Source organism: Prunus dulcis, chromosome 1 (genome assembly GCF_902201215.1).
Source record: "Prunus dulcis chromosome 1, ALMONDv2, whole genome shotgun sequence".
NCBI classification, from domain to species: Eukaryota; Viridiplantae; Streptophyta; class Magnoliopsida; order Rosales; family Rosaceae; genus Prunus; species Prunus dulcis.
The window spans coordinates 19,817,422-19,838,047 of NC_047650.1; the positions used below are offsets into that span (position 1 = coordinate 19,817,422).

At 37.9% G+C, this 20,626-nt stretch overlaps 2 protein-coding genes across 3 annotated transcripts; both read right to left on the reverse strand.

The window, feature by feature from the left end:
• Nucleotides 1-5,682: 5,682 nt before the first annotated feature.
• Nucleotides 5,683-7,351, reverse strand: LOC117612611. The gene is made up of 4 exons (XM_034341293.1): nucleotides 7,149-7,351; nucleotides 6,876-7,009; nucleotides 6,308-6,595; nucleotides 5,683-6,084 (listed from the first exon to the last, which is right to left on the reverse strand). Exons 1-4 carry the CDS (start codon nucleotides 7,164-7,166, stop codon nucleotides 6,030-6,032), a joined length of 495 nt encoding a protein of 164 aa, XP_034197184.1. The 5' UTR covers nucleotides 7,167-7,351; the 3' UTR covers nucleotides 5,683-6,029.
• A 353-nt stretch (nucleotides 7,352-7,704) lies between these two features.
• Nucleotides 7,705-12,510, reverse strand: LOC117614951 (U-box domain-containing protein 43-like). Of its 2 annotated transcripts, none has more exons than XM_034343894.1 (4): nucleotides 12,293-12,510; nucleotides 9,981-11,233; nucleotides 9,594-9,891; nucleotides 7,705-9,506 (listed from the first exon to the last, which is right to left on the reverse strand). In XM_034343894.1, the coding sequence occupies exons 2-4, from the start codon at nucleotides 11,202-11,204 to the stop codon at nucleotides 7,951-7,953; spliced, it is 3,078 nt and encodes a 1,025-aa protein (XP_034199785.1). In that variant the 5' UTR covers nucleotides 11,205-11,233; nucleotides 12,293-12,510; the 3' UTR covers nucleotides 7,705-7,950. The 2 variants fall into 2 exon arrangements, with proteins under 2 accessions (XP_034199785.1, XP_034199784.1); XM_034343893.1 differs by having other exon boundaries at nucleotides 9,981-11,317.
• Between the last annotated feature and the right edge of the window lie 8,116 nt (nucleotides 12,511-20,626).

Genomic DNA, 20,626 nt, shown 5'->3' on the forward strand with positions numbered 1-20,626 from the left:
GATTTTAGAATAATTTTTTTTTCAAATCTATGAGAATGCTACAACTGCTCATCGACTTAAATGTGTTTTGAACTTAGTTTTAGTACTTTGATATGGCTTTGCCTTTTGGTTTCTTTGCAAATTTGAACAGATGTTTTTGATCATAAATTGCAAGGCAGTTTCCTGTTCCTTTTCCGTTTGTTGCATCCTGTTATAAGATTATATGAGAGAATAGATATATAACAAATCTTTTCTCAAATTAGGCTGACCACATCCTTGTTGTAATCAACAACCTCATCTTCTTCTCCAGCTTCTTTTTTTGCTTTTCCTTTGTTCGTTTTCTTCTTTTGTTTTGTGTTGGCCTTTTCTTTCTTTGGTTTGTTTGCCACAACAATTTTCTTGTGTAATTCTTCTTTTACCCTTTGATGGTTTTGTTACTGTTTTTGTTTTTGTGTTTGTTTGTAGTTTTTGTTATTGTTATTGTTTTACATTTTTTTTTGTTTTTGTTTATGTTATTAATATCTACATTATTTTTATTTTAAAATCTCATTTAAATATGAGAACTTTTGGTTTTTCTTGAAACTGCAGTGTATTATTCGATCTTCTTCTTCTATTGCAATATTCATGTTTTGATGTGAAACTCAGTTTTTTTATGTTGATCTATGTATATTCTTTCAAATTGTTATTTGAATTTTCTACTTAATTTTCAGTTTTTATAAGTTGATTTTTCAACTCTTTGATGTAGTTTCTATTTTCTACTTCGGCCCTTTTTTTATATCAGATTTGAGTTTGAGGTGCTGTTTGGTTAGAGATTTTTGTAGAATTTTCTAGTACTTTCATCATGGTTTTGCCTTTTAGTTCCTCACTTATTAGTAGGTGCATTTTTGCCCAGACTCTGCATTGCAGTTTCCGTTTTCGCTTTGTAGTTTTTGTTTCCGTTTCCGTTTCCGTTTGAGTACTTTCATTATGGTTTTGCATTTTGGTTCCTCACTCATTAATATGTTTATTTTTCCCCATACTCTGCAATGTAGTTTTTGTTTTTGTTTTTGTTTTTGTTACATTTGTAATTTTATTACATTTTTAGTTAGCAGTTTTTGCATGAATCTGTTGAAATAAAAAAAAAAAATTTAACCGATGATTGTTTATATAAATATTGTGTAATTGAATAAATATCACAAAACCAAGTTTGGTGTAGTGGTTTGTGAGTGAGGCTTCCTCCTTTGAGGGTCAACGTTCGAGTCCCTTTAATGACACAATATCTTCTACTTTTTTAGGGTGAATAAAGGACGATGGAGTTGGTCCCCAGTTGGCCGGAGATGGGTGGCTGTAGGTGGTGGTGGTTGGCCGGTGATGGGTGGCGGCGACTGTCGGCGTTCTTGGAAATTGGCCAGAAAGGGGTTGACAGGTGGTGGTTGGCAGGTGGTGGCTGTAGGTGGCGGTGGTTGGCCGGTGATGGGTGGCGGCAGTTGTTGGCGTTCGTGGCAGCTGGCCAGAAAGGGGTTGGCATGTGGTGGTTGGCTGGCGGAGGCGGTGGTGGCAGTTGGCCGGTGGTGGTGGCAACTAATCAAAAGGGAGATTGTCGAGGTGGACATGTGGCATAGTGTGCTTGCCTTTAAAGGAGTGGCATTGTGTGTAATTTTGATGTTTTAATTACATTATTGGAAAATTAGGTACTACTTTTTGGTTTTTGGCCTTATGCTAATTAGGTGAAATTGTATTCATATCTTCCAAATTAGTAAACTATATAGTGTCTTAAAATGAAAGCTCCCTTTTTTTTTTTTTATATATAACTTTTTTGCCATTTGGACAAAAAAAAATTTGGTCAAACATGTTTTCGCAAAAAACTACTTTACGAAAACTAAATCCACAAAGGCACAAAAATGAGGAATTGTGCCCTTTTAGTCACACAAAAAACTTCTTTTTTTGGTCAGAGACACAAAAAGCTTAAGGCATCCCTTTTTTTTTCTTTTTTTTTTTTGATGAAAAGGAATTTCATTCAATAACCAGATAACATAATACACGTAGAAGAAAACAAAAGGATGTGCAAGTTTGGGCCTCTGTAAAAAACCTTTAGCATAAAAAAACCCCCAAAAAAGGAGGAAAATCCGCCAAAGGAAAAAGAGCACCTCCCACTTGCCATCAAACATAAAGATCAGCCATTAGCTTCTAGATCTGCAGAAAGAAAAGGAGTTAGCCATAATGGCTCCTCCTCAATCCATGTGAAAAAATCAGCGTTCCGAGTGCCATATTGAGCTAGCTCATGGGCAACCTTGTTACCTTCTCGTCGTTGCCAATTACAGGAGAAAGATCTAAACCATCCCTGCATCTCCTTGATATCTTCCACTAGATTCCCTTCACCTTCAAAACACTCTTCATTAGAGTTGATTCTATCTACCACCCCCTACGCATCCATTTCTAGCACTATGTCACGAAAGTCAAGATCATATGCGAACTGAAGACCTTCCTTTGCAGCAATTAGTTCCATAGCTTGTGCACCTACCACTTGTCGAGAACAGGCAGCCATAAACTCTTTATTTCCATTGCGAATCATTGCTCCAACTCCCCGCATTAACCTAGCAAGTTTGGCTGCCCCATCAACATTAATTTTGTACTGACCATCCAATGGGGCATGCCAATTAACAGAACTCTGACTAGGCCCTTGCCTATTATGGGAGAATATAGGGGCAAGATTTACAGAGTAAAACTCCGTATGATAAGCCAAAGCTTTGTTAAACACTGATACACTCTCAAGACTTCGTCCTTGAAACAACAGATTGTTTCTGTCATTCCAAATATCCCAGCATAGAAAAGCAAAAAGATTCACCTCCTTTTTACTTGAGACCACAATCACAGCTTGCCAAAGTTCCTTGAAAGATGTAATTCTCCACTCATGTCGATTTGCACTCCAAGGTGATAAAGACCATATTGCTTTCACTTCACTACAAGCCCATATTGCATGAATAACTGACTCCACTTTCTTCCCACAACGTGGACATATTGGAGAATTCAAGATCTTCTTATGGTACAAATTTTGTCTGGTAGGCAAAAACCCCCATATACATCTCCATAGAAAGAATTTGATTTTATTAGGCACCTGCAAACTCCACAGTTTTTTCCATAACAATGTACCATCTTGTGTCGAGCACCCTTGCATGCCATTTTCCCTTTGCTTCTTCATGCATGCAACCATGCATATAACCACTTCTGACTGAGTATTTGCCGCTTTGATCATAATGCCAAATTAATTTATCCTCTCTATGATTTGAAGCTAGTGGAATTTGGAGGATAGCCTTCACTTCCTGTTCCCAAAAATTAGCTTTTAATAGCTCTTCATCCCATTGTCCAGCTGCATTAAACAACTCACATACTTTCATAGAAACATCAAATTAGCTTTAGCCATTCATGTGTACGTATCTTGAATGTGTACGTAGCTTTAATCATTTGTTGAAGAAATCTGTGTTGAAATAGTTGAAGTGGTTGAGTTATGTGATGAGTCACTAGCAGCTGGGGATTGAGTTCATATTCTAACAGGACATGTATGATGATCCCATTTTGTGTGAAGGATAGAAAACTATGCCAAAACATAAACAGATTTATTTGAAATATGGTAATGGTGTGCGTGTGAACATTTTATATAGACAATATAAAAGGCACAAATTTGGATTCATGCCTATAATACAAATTGTTTAGGCACGAATGATACAAACGTGGCATATATATTTTTACTTCTTGATCCTATGTGACGTCTTATATCAGACATATGAGGGATGATTTGGGAAAATATAAGTCAAAGAGACACAATGTTTCCCTATTCGTGCTCTATAGGCAACCTAAAAACACGATTTCAGTATGTGTGTTCTATTAGGCAAGATATACAGACACACTCACAAGATTCCAGTTTCGTGCTCTTTATAGGCCACAAAAATTTCAAATGTATCCAATACATTGATTGTTCCATGATGAAGCACCCTATTTTATATGGATAATGGCAAAGAACATTGTGGTTTAAAAAAACAAAATGGTAAACAATGGTTTGAGGTAGAATTTGATGTAATAAAAAAAACTAATTGCTTATATATTTTTTTAATAAAGTACTTCGTCATACGTGATTTATTTAAAACCAAAGACGAAGTACATGAAAATATCAATACATGAAGAGTTAAACATTACATAAATGCAATTCCATCTTAGCTAGAGGGACTTCCTGGTTATATATGGTGAAGTCTGCTTTTGTACTCCTCATACCAATTGTTAAAATCATCTTTATTCCATGCACCAAATTTGTTGGATTGTCCAGCACCATGATCATTACCAAAATAACGAGCTGTGCTAATATCTGACTCTGTTGCATCTGAGATTGCCAGAAGAACTTCAGTATCACTTGACAAGCATATGATATTTGGTATTGATATTTGCCTTCCATATTCGTCTTGCTTCCCTTGCAAAGTTGGTGGTACCGGCCCTGAAGATTGGTGTTTGGCTTTTCTAGGTGGTGAGTCTTCAATGATGATAACTTCAGTTTTTTATGGAGAATAATTAATTGGACTCGAACCAATACAAGAACTTTGCTTGGGACCCTTGTTACCAAACAAATTTTTTGAAACTTTCTTTTAGAATCCATTGCAATTCCTCAATGTACATGTAAGATAACAAGAGGAGATGATTTTATTACTAACTAGAAGGCACAAATAATGTTTTGTGGGTATAATTTTTTTATTAATATTTAAGCAAAATGGCACAAAAATATCTATATGATAGCTGAAAAGACTTTTTTTTCTTTTTCCAGAAATGTCAGTAGGTTAGCCACAATTATCTGTGCCTTATTAAATCACATGATCAAAGTGTACTAACGACAAAGCGACAAGTATGGCAATTGGGCACGAAAGTTATGTCTAAATTCACTTAAGCACAACTCTTTCCTCTCTTTTTTGGTTCAAATTTGACACAAAATTATTGTGGCTTTTCTGCATATGACACAAATATGTGATTCAAAAGGGCGCAACCCTCTTTTTTGTGGCCTTTGGATCGTGCTTTTTGCCCACTTCTCTAGTAGTGAACCAAAGACAAATTGAACAAAATTCTAAAATTAATTCCAATATTAATTCCTAATTAATGCCTAAAGAAACTCCTCATCAGCTCGGAGTAGTCTCCTTTAATTTTGGGAAATATCGAGTTTGGGCTTCATGATCATCAATAGCCTGGGCTTCTTCGAAAGGTGAGGGTTCTCTACTTCGTCAATTGCAGTACTCTTAAAATTTGGGTTCATCTAAATTATTTCTCAGATTTTTGAGTTTATACTATTAGGATGAGGGGGTTGACGAAGACAGGGGAGAGAGAAGAAGAGAAGGAGAGGAGAGAGTGGGTCGGGGAGGGGTTGATATGTGGGGGTTGGGTTGAGGTCAGGGCAGGTCTGTGGGGTGGGTAGGGGTTGCGATGGTTGGGGGGTTTAGATTTAGGGCGGTCTGGTGCGACAGATTAAGGAAGAGAGTGGAAGAGCGAGACACAGAGAGAGGGAGACAGGGAGAGAGCGGGTCGGGGAGTCGGGGCTGGGGCGTGGGTTGAGGGGTCTGATGGGTGGATGTGGCTAGGGAAGGGAGTGGAGATGGGGTGGCTGGGGTTGAGGATGGGGTTTGGAAGCCACAAGGGATCTGCATTTTATTTATATATTTTTGTAAAACACCATGCTATGCTAGAGCTCTCAAATACAATAGCAAATGCCAATATAATGATTTAGGGTATGGTGTCTCTGTTTTATTAGAACAAACAAACCAAGAAAACAAACTAAAATGGGAGCCTCTCACACCTCTGATTAATGTACTAGAGAGGGAGGGCCACATAACCCATACGACATATTTTGTGCATTAAAACAAAAAGCTATGAACATAAAATAAAAAGAAAAAAGGAAAAAAAGGAAAACAGATGGCGAAAATTCTATTTACAATGTCACACCACCATGGTGACCATATATTCTAACGGGACCAAGCATAGAAATAGATGCTTTTGGATCTTAATTAGAGACACAATCCGATTGTTGAGATGGAAACTTCTTCTTAGCGACGGCTTGGGTCCACTCCAGCAGTCTTGAGCGTCTCCGCAGTGCGAGGCCTGCAAGTTGCAACCAAGCAACCTTCATTAATATTGCATATACGAAAATGTACGATCTGCCAAAACATTTTCATGTCGGACAATTTGACTACATAAGATGTTTAAGTCGGACGATGAATCTAAACTCTTAGTTAGGTTAATTTTTATATGAATGTGTAGTTTAAATTCACAAACAGCTAAAGACGTGACATATATTAATATACGTATGCATGTATGTATATACCTAGTGAAAGCGTCACGCTGGACTGGATCAGGCATGGTGGGGTTGCCAGGATCCTGGATACGACCCACCTTCCTGAGGAAAGATTTGTTGATAAACCTGTCGGATGAGCTCACGGCAACATCTGGTTGCTCGACCTCGAACAGGGATTCCCTCTTCTTCTTATCGAAGACGACGCTCGGGGCATGCATCAGCTGCTGTTTGAGGCTGTGCAACCCAATAATAATAGGCACCGTAATAAACCCTAGCACTATGGCAACCGGTGCATTCTCTGGCTTCGTAAGAAATTTCCTGCTTGGATTGAATATTGCATATATTAAATACTTCCACATTTCTTAATTATACAATGCTTCACAATCTTTGCTATTCCCCTCTTAAGATTAAATTGAAATACCAATTTAAATTATCCAAAATATAAAAAATTTCATAACCACCTGATAACCACTTCGTGTGTCGATTGACCTACATGTATTTGTGTGCCGGTCGACCGACATGCACTGAGCCGGTTACCCGGATGTATAGTTAACCTTATATTAGAAAATTTGTACAAATGAATGATTAATGTTTAAACCTGATACGGCGGAAGGTAGACCCAGTAGGTTCACTTGCATGAAGGTTTTGTGTAATGGGTTTCATCTTGGGAGCGGTTGAGGTTGCAAAAGCTCGGTTCTCTCCCAACCGAACCAGCATAGATCTCCAATTGTTCTAGACAAATCCATATTAAATCATCATTTCACCATGATTAGCATCATATTAATAAGATATAAAACGTAATTAAGGCAATCAAATCAAATCAAAGAGATGATAATACAAAACAATAGAAAAGAGTTTGGGTTAGACTTACGGTTGCCCTCAAAGCCATTCTTCTTCTTCTTCTTCTTTTTTTTCCGAACGAACTCAACAGCAACAAGATTCTGAGTTTATAATTTTGATGACACTGTTTAGATAGTTATAAAGGGATTAGGGAGGCCGTGGATTTTGCTCATCCAATAATAGGCAATGGCCAATAAAATAAAGGTCCTATGGTCCACTCCTAAGCTTATCTATTTGAGCGTTTCATCATGCACTTGCCAAGATTGAAACGGCACTCACGGAGAATCTGACTCCCTTGCTCCCATTATTATCTATACTTGGTTTTAGCGTGGCCATGGCTCCTGATGAGTCACAAGCTCTGAATCTAACTCAGACGAATATGGGCCTTGTAATAGGATACTGGAAGGCAAAATGGGCCTTATAGTTGTAAGGCCAGCACCCATTAGTCTAAAACCCAATGTCGGGTTTGATACAAGTGATATTGGGAAAAGTAAAATTTAACACGGGACTTCCGGCGGAGGGTAAATGCTGCTGCATGATCCTTGCCATAATAGTTCTGTTTTCATCTTCATGTACAAGAGAGAGCAAAGATCAAAAGTGTGACAGTATATAAAAAATTACGAGAATTTGTACACTATCTAGTAACTTGAACAAAGTAATTCACAGCTGTTTCTTTCACCAACTTATTGCTAAAGCCCACCTATATCTCTAGAGTATGGTATGCGCTTTGAGAATTGTATGCTATCATCTTCAAAACTTGATCTAATGTGGTGCAGTTTCTGCACAATGCAAAAATGGCAAATGGATCACATATACAATATTATTATACATCTTTAGAAGTATGAGGACTGCTCCGGGATGATTTCCATCTGCCTAAGCACCAAAGCTGCTTTTTTCTTAAGCTCATCATCATGGAGGAGTTGGATAAGGATCCTCTCGAACCTCTGCTTTAATGTATCACTGATCGTTGTATGAACCAGGATCTTCTGAAAGAGGTCTAAGGCTTTGGTTTTGGCAGATAAAGATCCTCTGTCCAAGACTTGCAGAATGGCCACCACACCCTGGTTGTCCACAATGGCAGCAGTTGCATGTGAAAGTGTGCTGTGGTCTGTCAGCAATGTTTCAAGTGCCATCAGAGCAGCCTCTGCCACACCAGATTCTGTGTTACTCAAAGTCCGCACCAATGGCCTCACCGCGTCTGCCTTGACCAGGCAGAAGGTATCTCTTGGTGAACAAGCAGCACCATGAACAGAACATATACTTCCATTCTCTGATGATGCTGAAAAGCACCAGAAAAGCTTCATCAGATCAAAGAGGGGCATCGAGGGCTTGGTTTGCCTGATGGTTTCTTCGGAGACTGACAGACTAGTAGACTGGGATAGTTGGGCAAGTGCAATGGCTGTTCTCTGCTTAGCTAGTGAGCTACCCCTGGTTAAGACACGAACTAATGATGGGTACACTTCAAGCTTGCCCAATTGTCTCTGAAGTTCAGGCTTGGTGGGTTCTGTGTAGCGCAGAAGGGCTGCTAGAGCATTCTCCAGTAGAGATGTGCCTTGGATGGAAGGTGCTATGTTCCCCCAATTTTCCTCATCCATGCTGCAAATTACCTCATGAATGGCTTTTAGTACTTCTGATTTGCGGAGTATCTCATCAATACTACTATCATCCCTCGGAAGCTGGCTGATAATTCCTGCAACAGTGGACCTTTCTTCAATGTCTGGTGAATTAATTAGGATGGTTGCCAGGGTGTTAATAGCAGTTTCTTTTGCAGGGGAAGGTGGTAGTGGAACCCCAGCAGTATGACCTTCTGATATGCAATATATGAGCTTCATTGCCCATCTTTTCACCACACGATGATCGCTGTGAAGGGAAGAGAAGAGGTGAGCAATTGCATCCTGTTCAGATCGTATTATATCTCGAGCTATCTCTGATTTATAGCTCAGTGCAACCAGTAGGTGCAAGAATTGAATCTTGGTTTGATCTTCAGCACTGGTTACAAGCTGCAACAGTAGACAGACATTGTGCTTTGATTGGAGCTCTTGCAAGCCCTGATACTTTTGTTGTTCAAAGTGTTTACTGGCTCCAATCATGTTAGCAAGAATCTCAGCAGCTTCTTGTTTCAAGTGTGGATCAGACATGTTAAATGAGATGAGGCCAAGCAAATGTGGTACAGTGGCAGGGTCTTTCAGAAGTCGCTTTACAATCTTGTGGTGTGCTACAAGTTTCTTCATACATTTTAGGCAAGCAGATTTGCATGCGGGTGAGCTCGAAGAGAGCATCTGAAGTAAACTCTGTATAAATTGCCGGTCCTTTAATTCTTCAACGCTATTCTCCTTGAGTTGCATCTTTATCAAGGCTGCAGCCATCAATGTTCTGGTCTCCTGAGGTGCTGCAAAAACAGACCACGGGAATGATTATCTTGTGCAACAGTAGAAAGGTAAATCAGTTACCTTCATTTTCAGGCATATCAATTTACCTTCATTGAAGCGAGCAACAAAAGGTTGGAAGTGTCCTGCTTCAGCCATCTTGACAACAAAATGTGTGTTTGACGAGAGGTTCTGCAACACCTTACAAGCTTCCTGTGACACATCAGGGTTATTCTTATGGAGTAAAGAAACCAGAAGAGGAATACAATCTTTTGTATCTCCTATTTTCTGCCCAAGGGTTTCCTTTGCTGACAACTCCAACAAGACTGCAATGGCATCCCTTTTACTTCCTCCTTTGTAGATATACTTCACAATTCTTCGAATGGCCCCTGCTCTGACAATGGCTTCCTGAAACAAACAACAAGACCACTTAAATTACATCTATATTACAAAGTGAAATGGAATTGGGATAAGCAACACCATTTGTTTTCTTTTACCTTTTGATCCTCATTAAGTTTAGCTAGGTAGTAGAGACATTTTAATACTGCCACAGAATTTACTGTATCATCTTTTAAGATCACTACCAACTTTGTTGCAAGTCCTTCCTCTGCAGCTTTGGTTGCATATCTAGGCATTTCCAAAAGAAACTGCATGTCCTCTAAAGCCTTGTCCATTTTAGAGCGGTCACTGGATTTGACTCCATGGACTGCAGCTTGGAATTTTAAATCCTTGTCTCTCTGATTCCATTCTTCAATAGAGTTTCGCAGCACAACATTAGGCGTGAGCTCTAGTGATGAAAGCTCCTGTCTGCAGATGGGGCAGCTCCTCTCTCCACGCCCAAAGTGTTCCTGAATTGCTTTCCTCTCAAAGCTGTGGCCACATGTAACTGCTACTGGGTCTTCCATCATCTTTTTGCAAAGTTCACACATGAATGAATCAATTGGATACTGCTGGTGGTATGTAGAGGTTTCCTCATCATTTGGTCTGGTAACAATTTCTGTACTGTAGAGGAAGTCAATCAGTTGATATAGCTGAAGTGCCTCCGCCTGCTTCTTTTGAGCTTCCATGTCTTCTTTCTCTTGCTTCAAGAGTGCCAACTCACTTTGTACCAAGGATGCATTCGCTCGAGCACCAACGGCTTCTGCAACCTTCTCCAGAAGCTTTTGAGAATTCTCCCTATTCCTAGCATTTTGAGAAATTGAATTCTCCATCTCTGAAGCAATTGATTCCGTTGCACATGCTGACCTGAATTCCATTGATCCTAGATTGTTGATGATCTGTTTGGTCATAGTATTCAAGCTCAGGGAGATATCAAGATTGATCAGCTGAAAAGAGGAGACAGTCTTGGCAATATCTTTAGCTACATCCTCCATCTGCAAGAGCATTGAGTGTGATTTAAGCAAGAGGCGGAGGCGGCTTCCACATTTGTAATCCTTGATGATCTTGCTTGCTTTCTTCAACTGTATGCTCAATGTTGTCAGTGCAGCCTTTGTGGACTCTAATCCCAGTGCATTTTCAACTTTTCGGGCATTCAAGCTACTGAGGAGGATATTGAGCTCAGAAATACTCCTGGAGAACTCCAGAAAGCTTTCCTTTTCAAACAATAGATCCTTCGTTTTGCCCACGAGCCCCGTGGCCTGAAATCCCACCTTATTCCATAATTCCTGTAGTACTGCCACTCCTACATCCTCAATTCCGATATTGAAGTCCATTGTGGCCATTTTTAGTTGCAGATGAAATCTTAAGATATCTGTTCCAATCCAAGTTTCATTAGTTTCCTATGATCTCAGTCAATTTCATTCATAATCCCATTCAATTCCATTGCCATCCAGACCTGCAATCCTCCAAACAGTAAAAAAAAAAAAAAATGATATTAAGGACCCGTTTGATAACCATTTCAATTTTAGTTTTTAGTTTTCCTTTTTTGTGCTACAATATAGAGGAAAATGAGAGTGAGAATGGGAGGATGAGAGGGAGGAGTAACAAAAGTGAAAACAAAATCTTGAAAGTGAAAACAATTTGAAATAGATTTCAGTTTTTAGTTTTTGTTTTCACTTTTGTTCCTCCTCCCTCCCATCCTCTCCTCTCATCTTCCCTCTCAATCCCATCTCCACTCTCATTCTCACTTCCATTCTCCCTCTTTTTCCTCTATACTCTAGCACCAAAAAAAATGAAAACTAAAAACTAAAATTGAAATGGTTATCAAACAGGCCCTAAGATTAACTCTGTATACCACTTCATTTCTATTATATCTTTTCTTCCTCGTCTATTCTCTATTTCATCTACGGGAATTATTGTTGGCCAAAAATAAAAGAATTTGTCTTTACCAATCTGCCCAACTATGTAGTTAAACACGTAATCCTGTGCAATGTAAAGCAATTATAATGAGAATATGATTAGTAATGGCTGTTGGGCAACACCCAAAGTCTGCCTAAAATCAGTTCCAAACCAGACTCCAATTATCTCTTTTTCTGTTTGTTCTGTCAGCTTCTTCTTTTTTTCTCTTTTTTTCGTTGGGATAAATTATTTAAAAGAGAGATTGTTTTGTGTAATCTGTTCAGATACTTCTTCCTTCACTTTCATTACAAATTACAAGCAAAGATGAAAATCACAAATCATATATCTTGCATATATATTAGAATTCAGAATGTATTTGATGCAAACTGGAAACCTTTAGGAGGAGAGAGATACACTCACAGGGCAAAGCCCAGAACACAAGGGAACTAAATTACGAGAGAGAGAGAGAGAGAGAGAGAGAGAGAGAGAGAGAGAGAGAGAGAGAGAGAGTTAGACGAAGTGAATTCCTGACCTCATTGGTTGACCAAATTCATGACCGCAGAAAATATTTCAGGTTCACTCTTATTTGTAGCCTTGAAGTCTCTGTTTGAGGTACTGGCACTCTGGAAAGGGACTTGGAAGATGACTAATCTGAACTCTAAGTTCCACCATCCATGGAGGAATTGTGTAAAAAAGAGCAGAGGTTTTTGCACAAGGTAAGAAGACTTGAAGAAAATGAAGAAACTCAAATGTTGGTGGAAAGGTCAAACTGAAAGACAGAGAAAGTCCTCATGTCCTAATATGCGTTGGGGTCAAAGTTGAATTTTTCTCACGCTGTTGGTCACTGGCTGAGAAAGCATTTGCTGCTGTTGTCAAAGTTGTAAATTTGATTTTAGTTTTACTGATACATGAATAATTCAACACACAAGTTACACACCAAAAAAGAAAAAGGTAAAAACAAACCTAAAAAGCTCATCACAATGAAAACGCCAAAAAGAAAATTTAACGTTAAGAGTGACAGATTCATCAATTTTTATTCGAATAAAAATTAATCACAATTCATCAGATCGTGTTTCTTTTAAGTAGGGACAAATTCGTACTAACAATGCATCATGCAATTTGCTAGAATTGAATTGATCCACAGCTAAAGACAAAAAGATACCAATATTAGAATTAAAAGCGCGTGTAAAATTATTTATCTAATAAATACTGACCTAGTCATTAATTTACTTAGAAGTTTCATTGCCTAAAAAAGCAAAGACCAATTCCAAATTCCACGTGACGTAGAAATTGATGGTTCAAAACAATTTCAGTATTTAAACTGTGGCCGATGACTGCCCCAGTCTTTCTTCCAAGCCGTGTTTGCGTCTCTCCAGTGCCAACAACAGCTAACAAGACAACAATGACAAAGACTGATGTGACATCTTCCTCTAAGCTGCCTTTGCGTGACAAATTGGCCGGCCATTATTATAAAAAAAATACAAAAGATGTGGTACATAATGTGGTATAAAAATATGATAAATCTAGCATTACATTTATTAAAACTAACTGAATTCTACTTTGGGCTCAGCAAATTACCAGTTAGCTCCTACTACTTTGTTCCCTCAATGAAACGACATTGTTTAGCTCCTAATGGTGGGCTTAAAAGGGTAATTTGCTGGGTGCAAGAGAGTGACCTAGAACTTTATAGGCAAATGTAACTTACACCCAAATTTGTATAACCATCTTTGTTTTTCAAGTGGTCTCTAAATTTGCCAGTAAGTAGTTCTTATCGGTATCGCGCGGAGAAAAGTGGGGAGGAAATTTAAAACAATTGCAGAGAAAGTGAGTAGGGGATGAGAAAAGATATCAAAAAATGACCGTGTGCATTATATAGTGGATGACACTTTTATATGCAATTGAGTGGTTATGTCTATGAAGGCATCAATTGCAGAAGAAATACAGAGCAATTTCGTTCTCCATGAATGCCATTGCACCAATGAATCTCCCTCAGACTGACTGTGCTAACATGACTTATTACTTACCTAGCAGAAGCTCATTTGGATACAGAAGCAAAGCTAATTTATTTAACTAGATCACTCTTTTGGGAGAAGAGCTGAAGCCAGATGTTGAATTAGGTTTGCTTCTCCACAATTTGACTCTTAAGCAACTCCATCACTGAAAGCCGCTGCATTTAAAACAAAATGTTAAGTCAAACTGATCAGAATCCAAACCACTTATTTAATGAAGTCAAGACCAGTATTAAATCTTTCATTTGCATCACAATTAAGCAGTGTTAAGTAAGGGCTATTTTCTTGTAGTGTTCCAGTAATCAAAATGAAATAAAGAAAATTCAGGAGGATTTCAAAAACTGAAATTATTTTCTCACCAGTGTAATCACAACGACATCGATTCTCATTCGCATCACACAACTCCAAGGGACCAATGACACCATACTGCCAACCTAAAATGCATTAAGTTTCAAACTATTGCTGTATTTGCGTACAAAGTGAAGGAAATTTAGAAGGAAAGGAAAAAAAAAAAAAAAAAAAAGGTATTGGCACATATTATATTAAAATAGAGAATTGAACCAGATCTGAAACCTAATTGTGGAATTTATGCTTTTCTAGTATCATATTATCAGAAATTTTCTTCAATGACAACACTTGGTTTTGAACTCTTCATGGATATGTAATCTAAAAGGTACAATGAAACTGAAAATTAATGAGTACCATTAACATAAGTATAAGTTTCCATTCGACTTCACACATGAACTAAACTTCAAATTTCCTCTCCATCCAGCTTGTGCTGCTCCTAATTAATCTATAATATTTTCTTCCAACCAACTGTCAATGAGAGAAGACAACCCATTGTCATGGTAAAAGGTAAATACTATTCATTTTAATTTTAATTTTTTTTACTTAAACGATTAATTTGAAGAAGATTTTCAGTTGCCACATGTCAATATTTATTATAAAATTCACATCTCATAATTCGGATGAATTTTTCGGATAAAATTTTTGGTTGCCACATGTCCATATTTATTATAAAATTCACCTATCAAATTTCAGATAAGATTTTCGATTGTCACGTGTCGATATTTATTATTAAATATAAATCTCATATTTCAGATAAAATTTTCACCCTATAAAATCACACCACATGTCATCTCTATCTTCTAAATCCCTCTATAAAACCAGAGGCTCAATTCAGACCTCTCACACCATGTCCTCTCTATCCTTTCATTTCTTAGATTTTAGATTTCATAGTCCACTCTCAATGTCGAACATGAGGAGATGCTTAGAGAGGCAAGAGTAAGAAATTAAAGAAAGAAGGCGCAAACGAGCTAAAGAAGAAAGGGCGGAGGAAGAATATGATGAACAAGTTTCCATGCCAGTGGGTATGCTCAATCTATCAAGGCAAGGCTGCCACCGTGGTTCAAAAACGTGGACAGATGTAGGTATTCTCAAGGTAAGAATCTTTTGGAAGATTATTTTATCCCAAATTCGTTGTACTATACTGTTGATTTTCGGGGGCTATATAGAATGCAGCCCTGTTTGTTCAATAAAGTCATGCATAATGTTTGCAAATACGACGCATACTACATTCAGAAGTATGATGCTACTGGGGTTTAGGGGCTTCTTCAAGAGCAAAAGCTTACTGCTTTTTTATGGATGCTGGCGTTTAGCGCATCTACAAACCAGGTGGATAAGATTGCTAGGATGGGGAAATCCATTATCCTAGAAAGCTTGGTCAGATTCTGTGATGCAATCGAAACTCTCTACATGATGGATTACCTCAGCAAACCTACACTTAGGGACCTCCAAAGGTTTTTACAAAAAAACCGAAGCTCGAGGTTTCCCAAGTATGATTGGAATCATCGACTATATGTACTGGCAATAGAAGAATTGTTCAACTGTCTGACAATGAGATTATGGGAATAGGAAAGAGCAAAAACGTATCATTCTGAAACTTGTTGCATCATTCGATAAATGAATTTGGCATATAATAATTTCAAGACTCCTTCGGCAACAATAATTTCAAATCAAATTGATAAACATTTATAGCTGATTACGTCATCATCAGAATTCAATTTAGCTACAAGTTGACAGGACGGCCTGGTGGTGAGCAAGGATGACAGCCTTCCAACAAGAATCTACTCCCTAGACTCCTTTTGCCACATCATCAGCCTAGTTTCTGAACTCTTATCCAACACATAGAGGGTCCTATCTACGACAACTGCTGGATCCCGCCAGCCAGCAACCATGTCGGCATCTGCATGCTGCCATGTGCCACTTGATGGTTCATAAACAACAGCGTACAAATGAGAAGTTACAACAGAAGTCCCGAAGCGAATGTAGATCTTCCCATTCATGTAGTGGCGGATGAACGTTGGGACAAGAGGGGTCGCACGACCCCTTAGGATACTGGAAATACAGTTGTTGACACCATGAGCAACCCCTTGGACAGCAGCAAAGTGACCCTTTGTGTGCACACAAGGTGCTCGGTGAAAGTCCCCTATGGGTAATGCAGAGAAAGAAAGTGATGGGGAGGGAGAGAAGAGAAGAAAAAATGAGAAAGAAGAAGAAAGAAAGAAAGGGAAAAAAAGAAAAAAGGGTGAAGATAGATGGCGATGGAGTGTCGGGGGAGGCTAGGAAGAAAGAACCAGAGAGGAAGAAGAAGGAAAAGACGGAGAAGGAGGAAAATAATAAAGAGAGAGAGAGAGAGAGAGAGAGAGAGAGAGAGAGAGAGAAGGAGGAAAATAATAAAGAAAGAAAGAATAATAAAAAGAAGGGGAAATATTAAATAAAAAGAAAGAAAGAGAGAATATGAAAAATAAAATAATAAAATAAAGAAAATGGATACTATATAAAACGGGATGAGAAATATGGAACTGATGTCGTGTCAAATAGAAATAGTATGATATATCATACTATTTATTATGCAACACGAACAACATGGTAAGAGATTGGCACGATTTGGGTTTGATATCGGTTTTCTGGTTTTGATGCACAACACATTACATGGCCAAACGACATCGTTTGGTATATAGCTCATTCCATTTTTTTTAATTGACCTAGCCTAAAAATTATGTTATTTTGAGCCCGGCTTTAAAAAAAATAATGATAATAAATTAGTTGTGAGATCCCACATCGACCAAACGGAGAAGAGGTGATGTGCCTTATATGGCACACCTCGCATCCATCTAGTAGGAGGCCTTCTGGGAGCTCACTGGCTTCGGGTTCGTAGGAACTCCGAAGTTGAAGAGCTGGAGCAATCCCAGGATGGGTGACCACCCTGGGAAGTTGCTTCGTGAGCTCCCAGGAACAAAACCGTGCGGGCTGGTGAGAATGTAGCCAGGCCCAAAGCGGACAATATCCTGCTACGGCGGAGCCGGTCCGGGGTGTGACATTAGTCATCCTCCTCCCCTTTCATGTATCCTACTCCACAGCACATGCCAAAACAATTTCATTCCTAAATTAATATCTCGCAACCCTAGGAGCGCCAACCTCCCAACCTCACTACTACCTCTCTGTAGCGTCGACCACCACCGCCTTGAGCCGAACAAAACCGTGCGGGCTGGTGAGAATGTAGCCAGGCCCAAAGCGGACAATATCCTGCTACGGCGGAGCCGGTCCGGGGTGTGACATTAGTCATCCTCCTCCCCTTTCATGTATCCTACTCCACAGCACATGCCAAAACAATTTCATTCCTAAATTAATATCTCGCAACCCTAGGAGCGCCAACCTCCCAACCTCACTACTACCTCTCTGTAGCGTCGACCACCACCGCCTTGAGCGCCGCCATCTTTCTATTTTTGTAGTGTTATTTTCTTTGTAGGAAAAATTTCGATACTTTTACACTAAGACCCCTTGGCCCGAGAATCCTGAATCCACCACTGCATCCATGACCACAGAATCTTGAGTGAAATTTCCAACTATTAGTGCAAGGGTCATAGATGTCCCAAGAATGTGGATCACTTGAATTTGAACATAAACCACCAATGGAATATATTTTTCCGTCCAATACTTCACAAGCGAAATAGAACCTGCATGCACAAATAAAATAAAGCAAAGGCTCTTTACAATTATAAAAATAACATGAAATTTAAAAACAACATTGTATTAAGAATTACATCCAGTCTTTCAAAAAATCTTTGAGAACTCTTTCAGGCTTCCACGTCCATCAATCCTTCCATTTTAATGAGCATGCAATCATCCACATCAATTTTCATTCAACGTAAGTTTTGATGTAGGACCCAAAATTTCTACAAAGAATAATAAAATCTGTAATTTAAAACATGAGACTTATCTTCAAAATGTTTAAGAATAGGGAAACTATTTTCCCATGGCAACAAGAAAATAATAAGAATGAGTAACCAAAATTCCAACAAAAGCGCCTTTTTCTAAGAAAGAAACTACACAAATTACTTATTTTTAAATAAGAAAATAATATTTTTCCATCCATTTTAATATTCCGTATTTCTCAATTTTATGTTTTATAGAATATGATTCTACTACGTGAAAAACCTACAAGATTGTGTGCCACTGAACAGAGAAAAGAAAGAAAATGTCAATTCTAGAATCCGAACGAACCTACGTGAAAAACATAAGCATTGACACAGTTAGAGGGAGATGTGATAATTATAAGGTGTAAAGGGGGAGTTTTTGTATAATACAATTTGAAATTACTTGTAGGATGACTAAGAATGTCTAGAGGGGGCTGAATAGGCCAATTTAAAATGATAATCAATAAATAAAAATAAACTTCGGTAGGAAGATTGATACGATTTATCAATCCTAAAACGTGCTGAGTATAAAATAAGGGACCACGCGGAGAATTATTTTACATGGTAAAACCCCACCTCTTGGTTAAATCCACGGGACTCCTCAGTCCAAAACAAATCTACTATATAACGATGATTACAAAAAGTACTCACACACTTATCCTAAACACATTCTAGATAATGTTTACGACTTTTTCGTAACTCAACTTCTGTCACGGAATATTCTTTCGACACTCCTTATATTGAACGCAATACTGGTCACGATTGCTTCAAGCTCGTCTGAGTTCTTCTAACTCTCCTTATGTTGAATTCGATACTGGTCATGATTGATTCAAGCTCACCGAAGAAAAACCGCCACCACGATCTTGGCGCCCTCAACTGTCTAAGTTACCGAACATGCAAATGAATGCAATATGAATTATAAAAATGTTTGATAAATCACCAAGTAAACATGGAACACTTGATGATTTATCTCAAATAAAAACTTAGCTTTCCAAAGTTTATGGACTGAAATTATGATCGTGAAAGCTCTACAAACAAAGAAGACAAATGTCTAATTTTATAGACTTTTTCTTTACAAGAAAGAAAACACGTTGAAAACCAAATTACTTGATTTGCACGATTTGAATAAAATCAAAAGGATATTTTCCTATTCTAATGATGATCACACGTTGGAAGCTTAATGATAATGTTGGGTAATGAAGCCATTCAATTTGCCTATAAATAGACTTGCTCATTCAATTGCAGAACACACCAAAGGAGAAGGGAGAAAATAAATGAAGAGAAGAAATGAAGAGTGAGAGGAAACAAAAAAGAGTGAGTTTCTATCTGAGAGGAAATTCTGTCAGTGTAAATATCACAAGAGCAAATACAATTCTACTCCCAATATTCAGTGGTACTTTTCATACTCTATTATTTTATTTTTATAACAAATTTATGATAATCCCACCATTAAAGGAGTCTTAATATTCTTAGGTCAACTACCAAGAATATCTCAACACCTTTAATAATGTGATCTGATTAAAACTTGATTTTCAAGTAAATTACTTGAAAAGATAAGTAACAAATCATGGATAAGAGAAAGAAGGAACAAGTGAAAAGATATTGCAAAATATGCCTAAATGAGATGCACTCCTAAATGAATTCTAATTGATTAAAATCAAGGAAGATCAAGGAAATAAAATCATATTAGATTCCAAAAAAGTTCCTATTATGAGTGCATGAAAAATGACATGTCTTACCCTTCAGATCAAATGTCTCATAGGTGTTGGACTCACAATTCTGGAATTTGGGGATTACTGAGCTGTTTCAATCTTGCAGTTTCTGGAAACCAGATAGAGTAATTTTACTTCAACCCTACAGCTAAATGACACTTCCAAACCAATACTAAGTTCTAGGAAATGCCAACACAATTTCATACTAAAACAATTATATTGATGTGTACTAATTAAAATTCGTCAGATTAATAAGTGTTTAATATTCTTTTAAATGTGTATAAATGCATCGATGATAAATGCAGAAAGAGCTCAGAAGCACATCTATCAATTCATGTGGATTATTTATTTAATTTTTTTTTTGTGGTCAAACTATGTGGATTATTTGTTTGTTGTTCAATTAATATCTTCTAGTGTCGATCTGCCTTCGGGGACTCACAAGCATTAATAAAGAAAAGAAAAGGGTAATATCACTTATGGCATTGATTTTCTTTTAATATTGGGCGTGTTAATCCACCGCTATATCGTTCTTTAGTTATTGACGCTTGAGAACAGTTGATCCGTTCCCCTAATCTCATTCTTACTTTTATTTGCTCGACTAACTTATTCCTTATTGGTTTTCCTTTTTCATTTTTTGGGTCAATGTGCGTGTGAACTAATGTACCATGCACGAGAACATAGTTTACCAACCAAACCATTCAACATTTACACTCTCTGAGAAGCTCAAATTTCTTGCAATATAAAGAGCATACCCGTTACAATATCATCAAGGCAAACGTTATCTTTTGCCCATCACAAAACAAAAACAACTTGATCCCCAAAAAAAAAAAAGTAGAAACAAAGAAAATAGCACACTTGAAGATTAGATGGGTTTTCTAAAAACAAG

Coding starts and splice junctions, on each gene's coding strand:
- LOC117612611 (XM_034341293.1), bottom strand. Junction 6,596..6,875: donor TCTACCTTCCGCCGTATCAG/GTTTAAACATTA, acceptor CAATCCAAGCAG/GAAATTTCTTACGAAGCCAG. Junction 6,085..6,307: donor CAGCGTGACGCTTTCACTAG/GTATATACATAC, acceptor TGCAACTTGCAG/GCCTCGCACTGCGGAGACGC.
- LOC117614951 (XM_034343894.1), bottom strand. CDS start 11,204: ATGGCCACAATGGACTTCAATATCGGAATTGAGGATGTAGGAGTGGCA. Junction 9,892..9,980: donor AACTTAATGAGGATCAAAAG/GTAAAAGAAAAC, acceptor TGTTTGTTTCAG/GAAGCCATTGTCAGAGCAGG. Junction 9,507..9,593: donor TGTTGCTCGCTTCAATGAAG/GTAAATTGATAT, acceptor CTGTTTTTGCAG/CACCTCAGGAGACCAGAACA.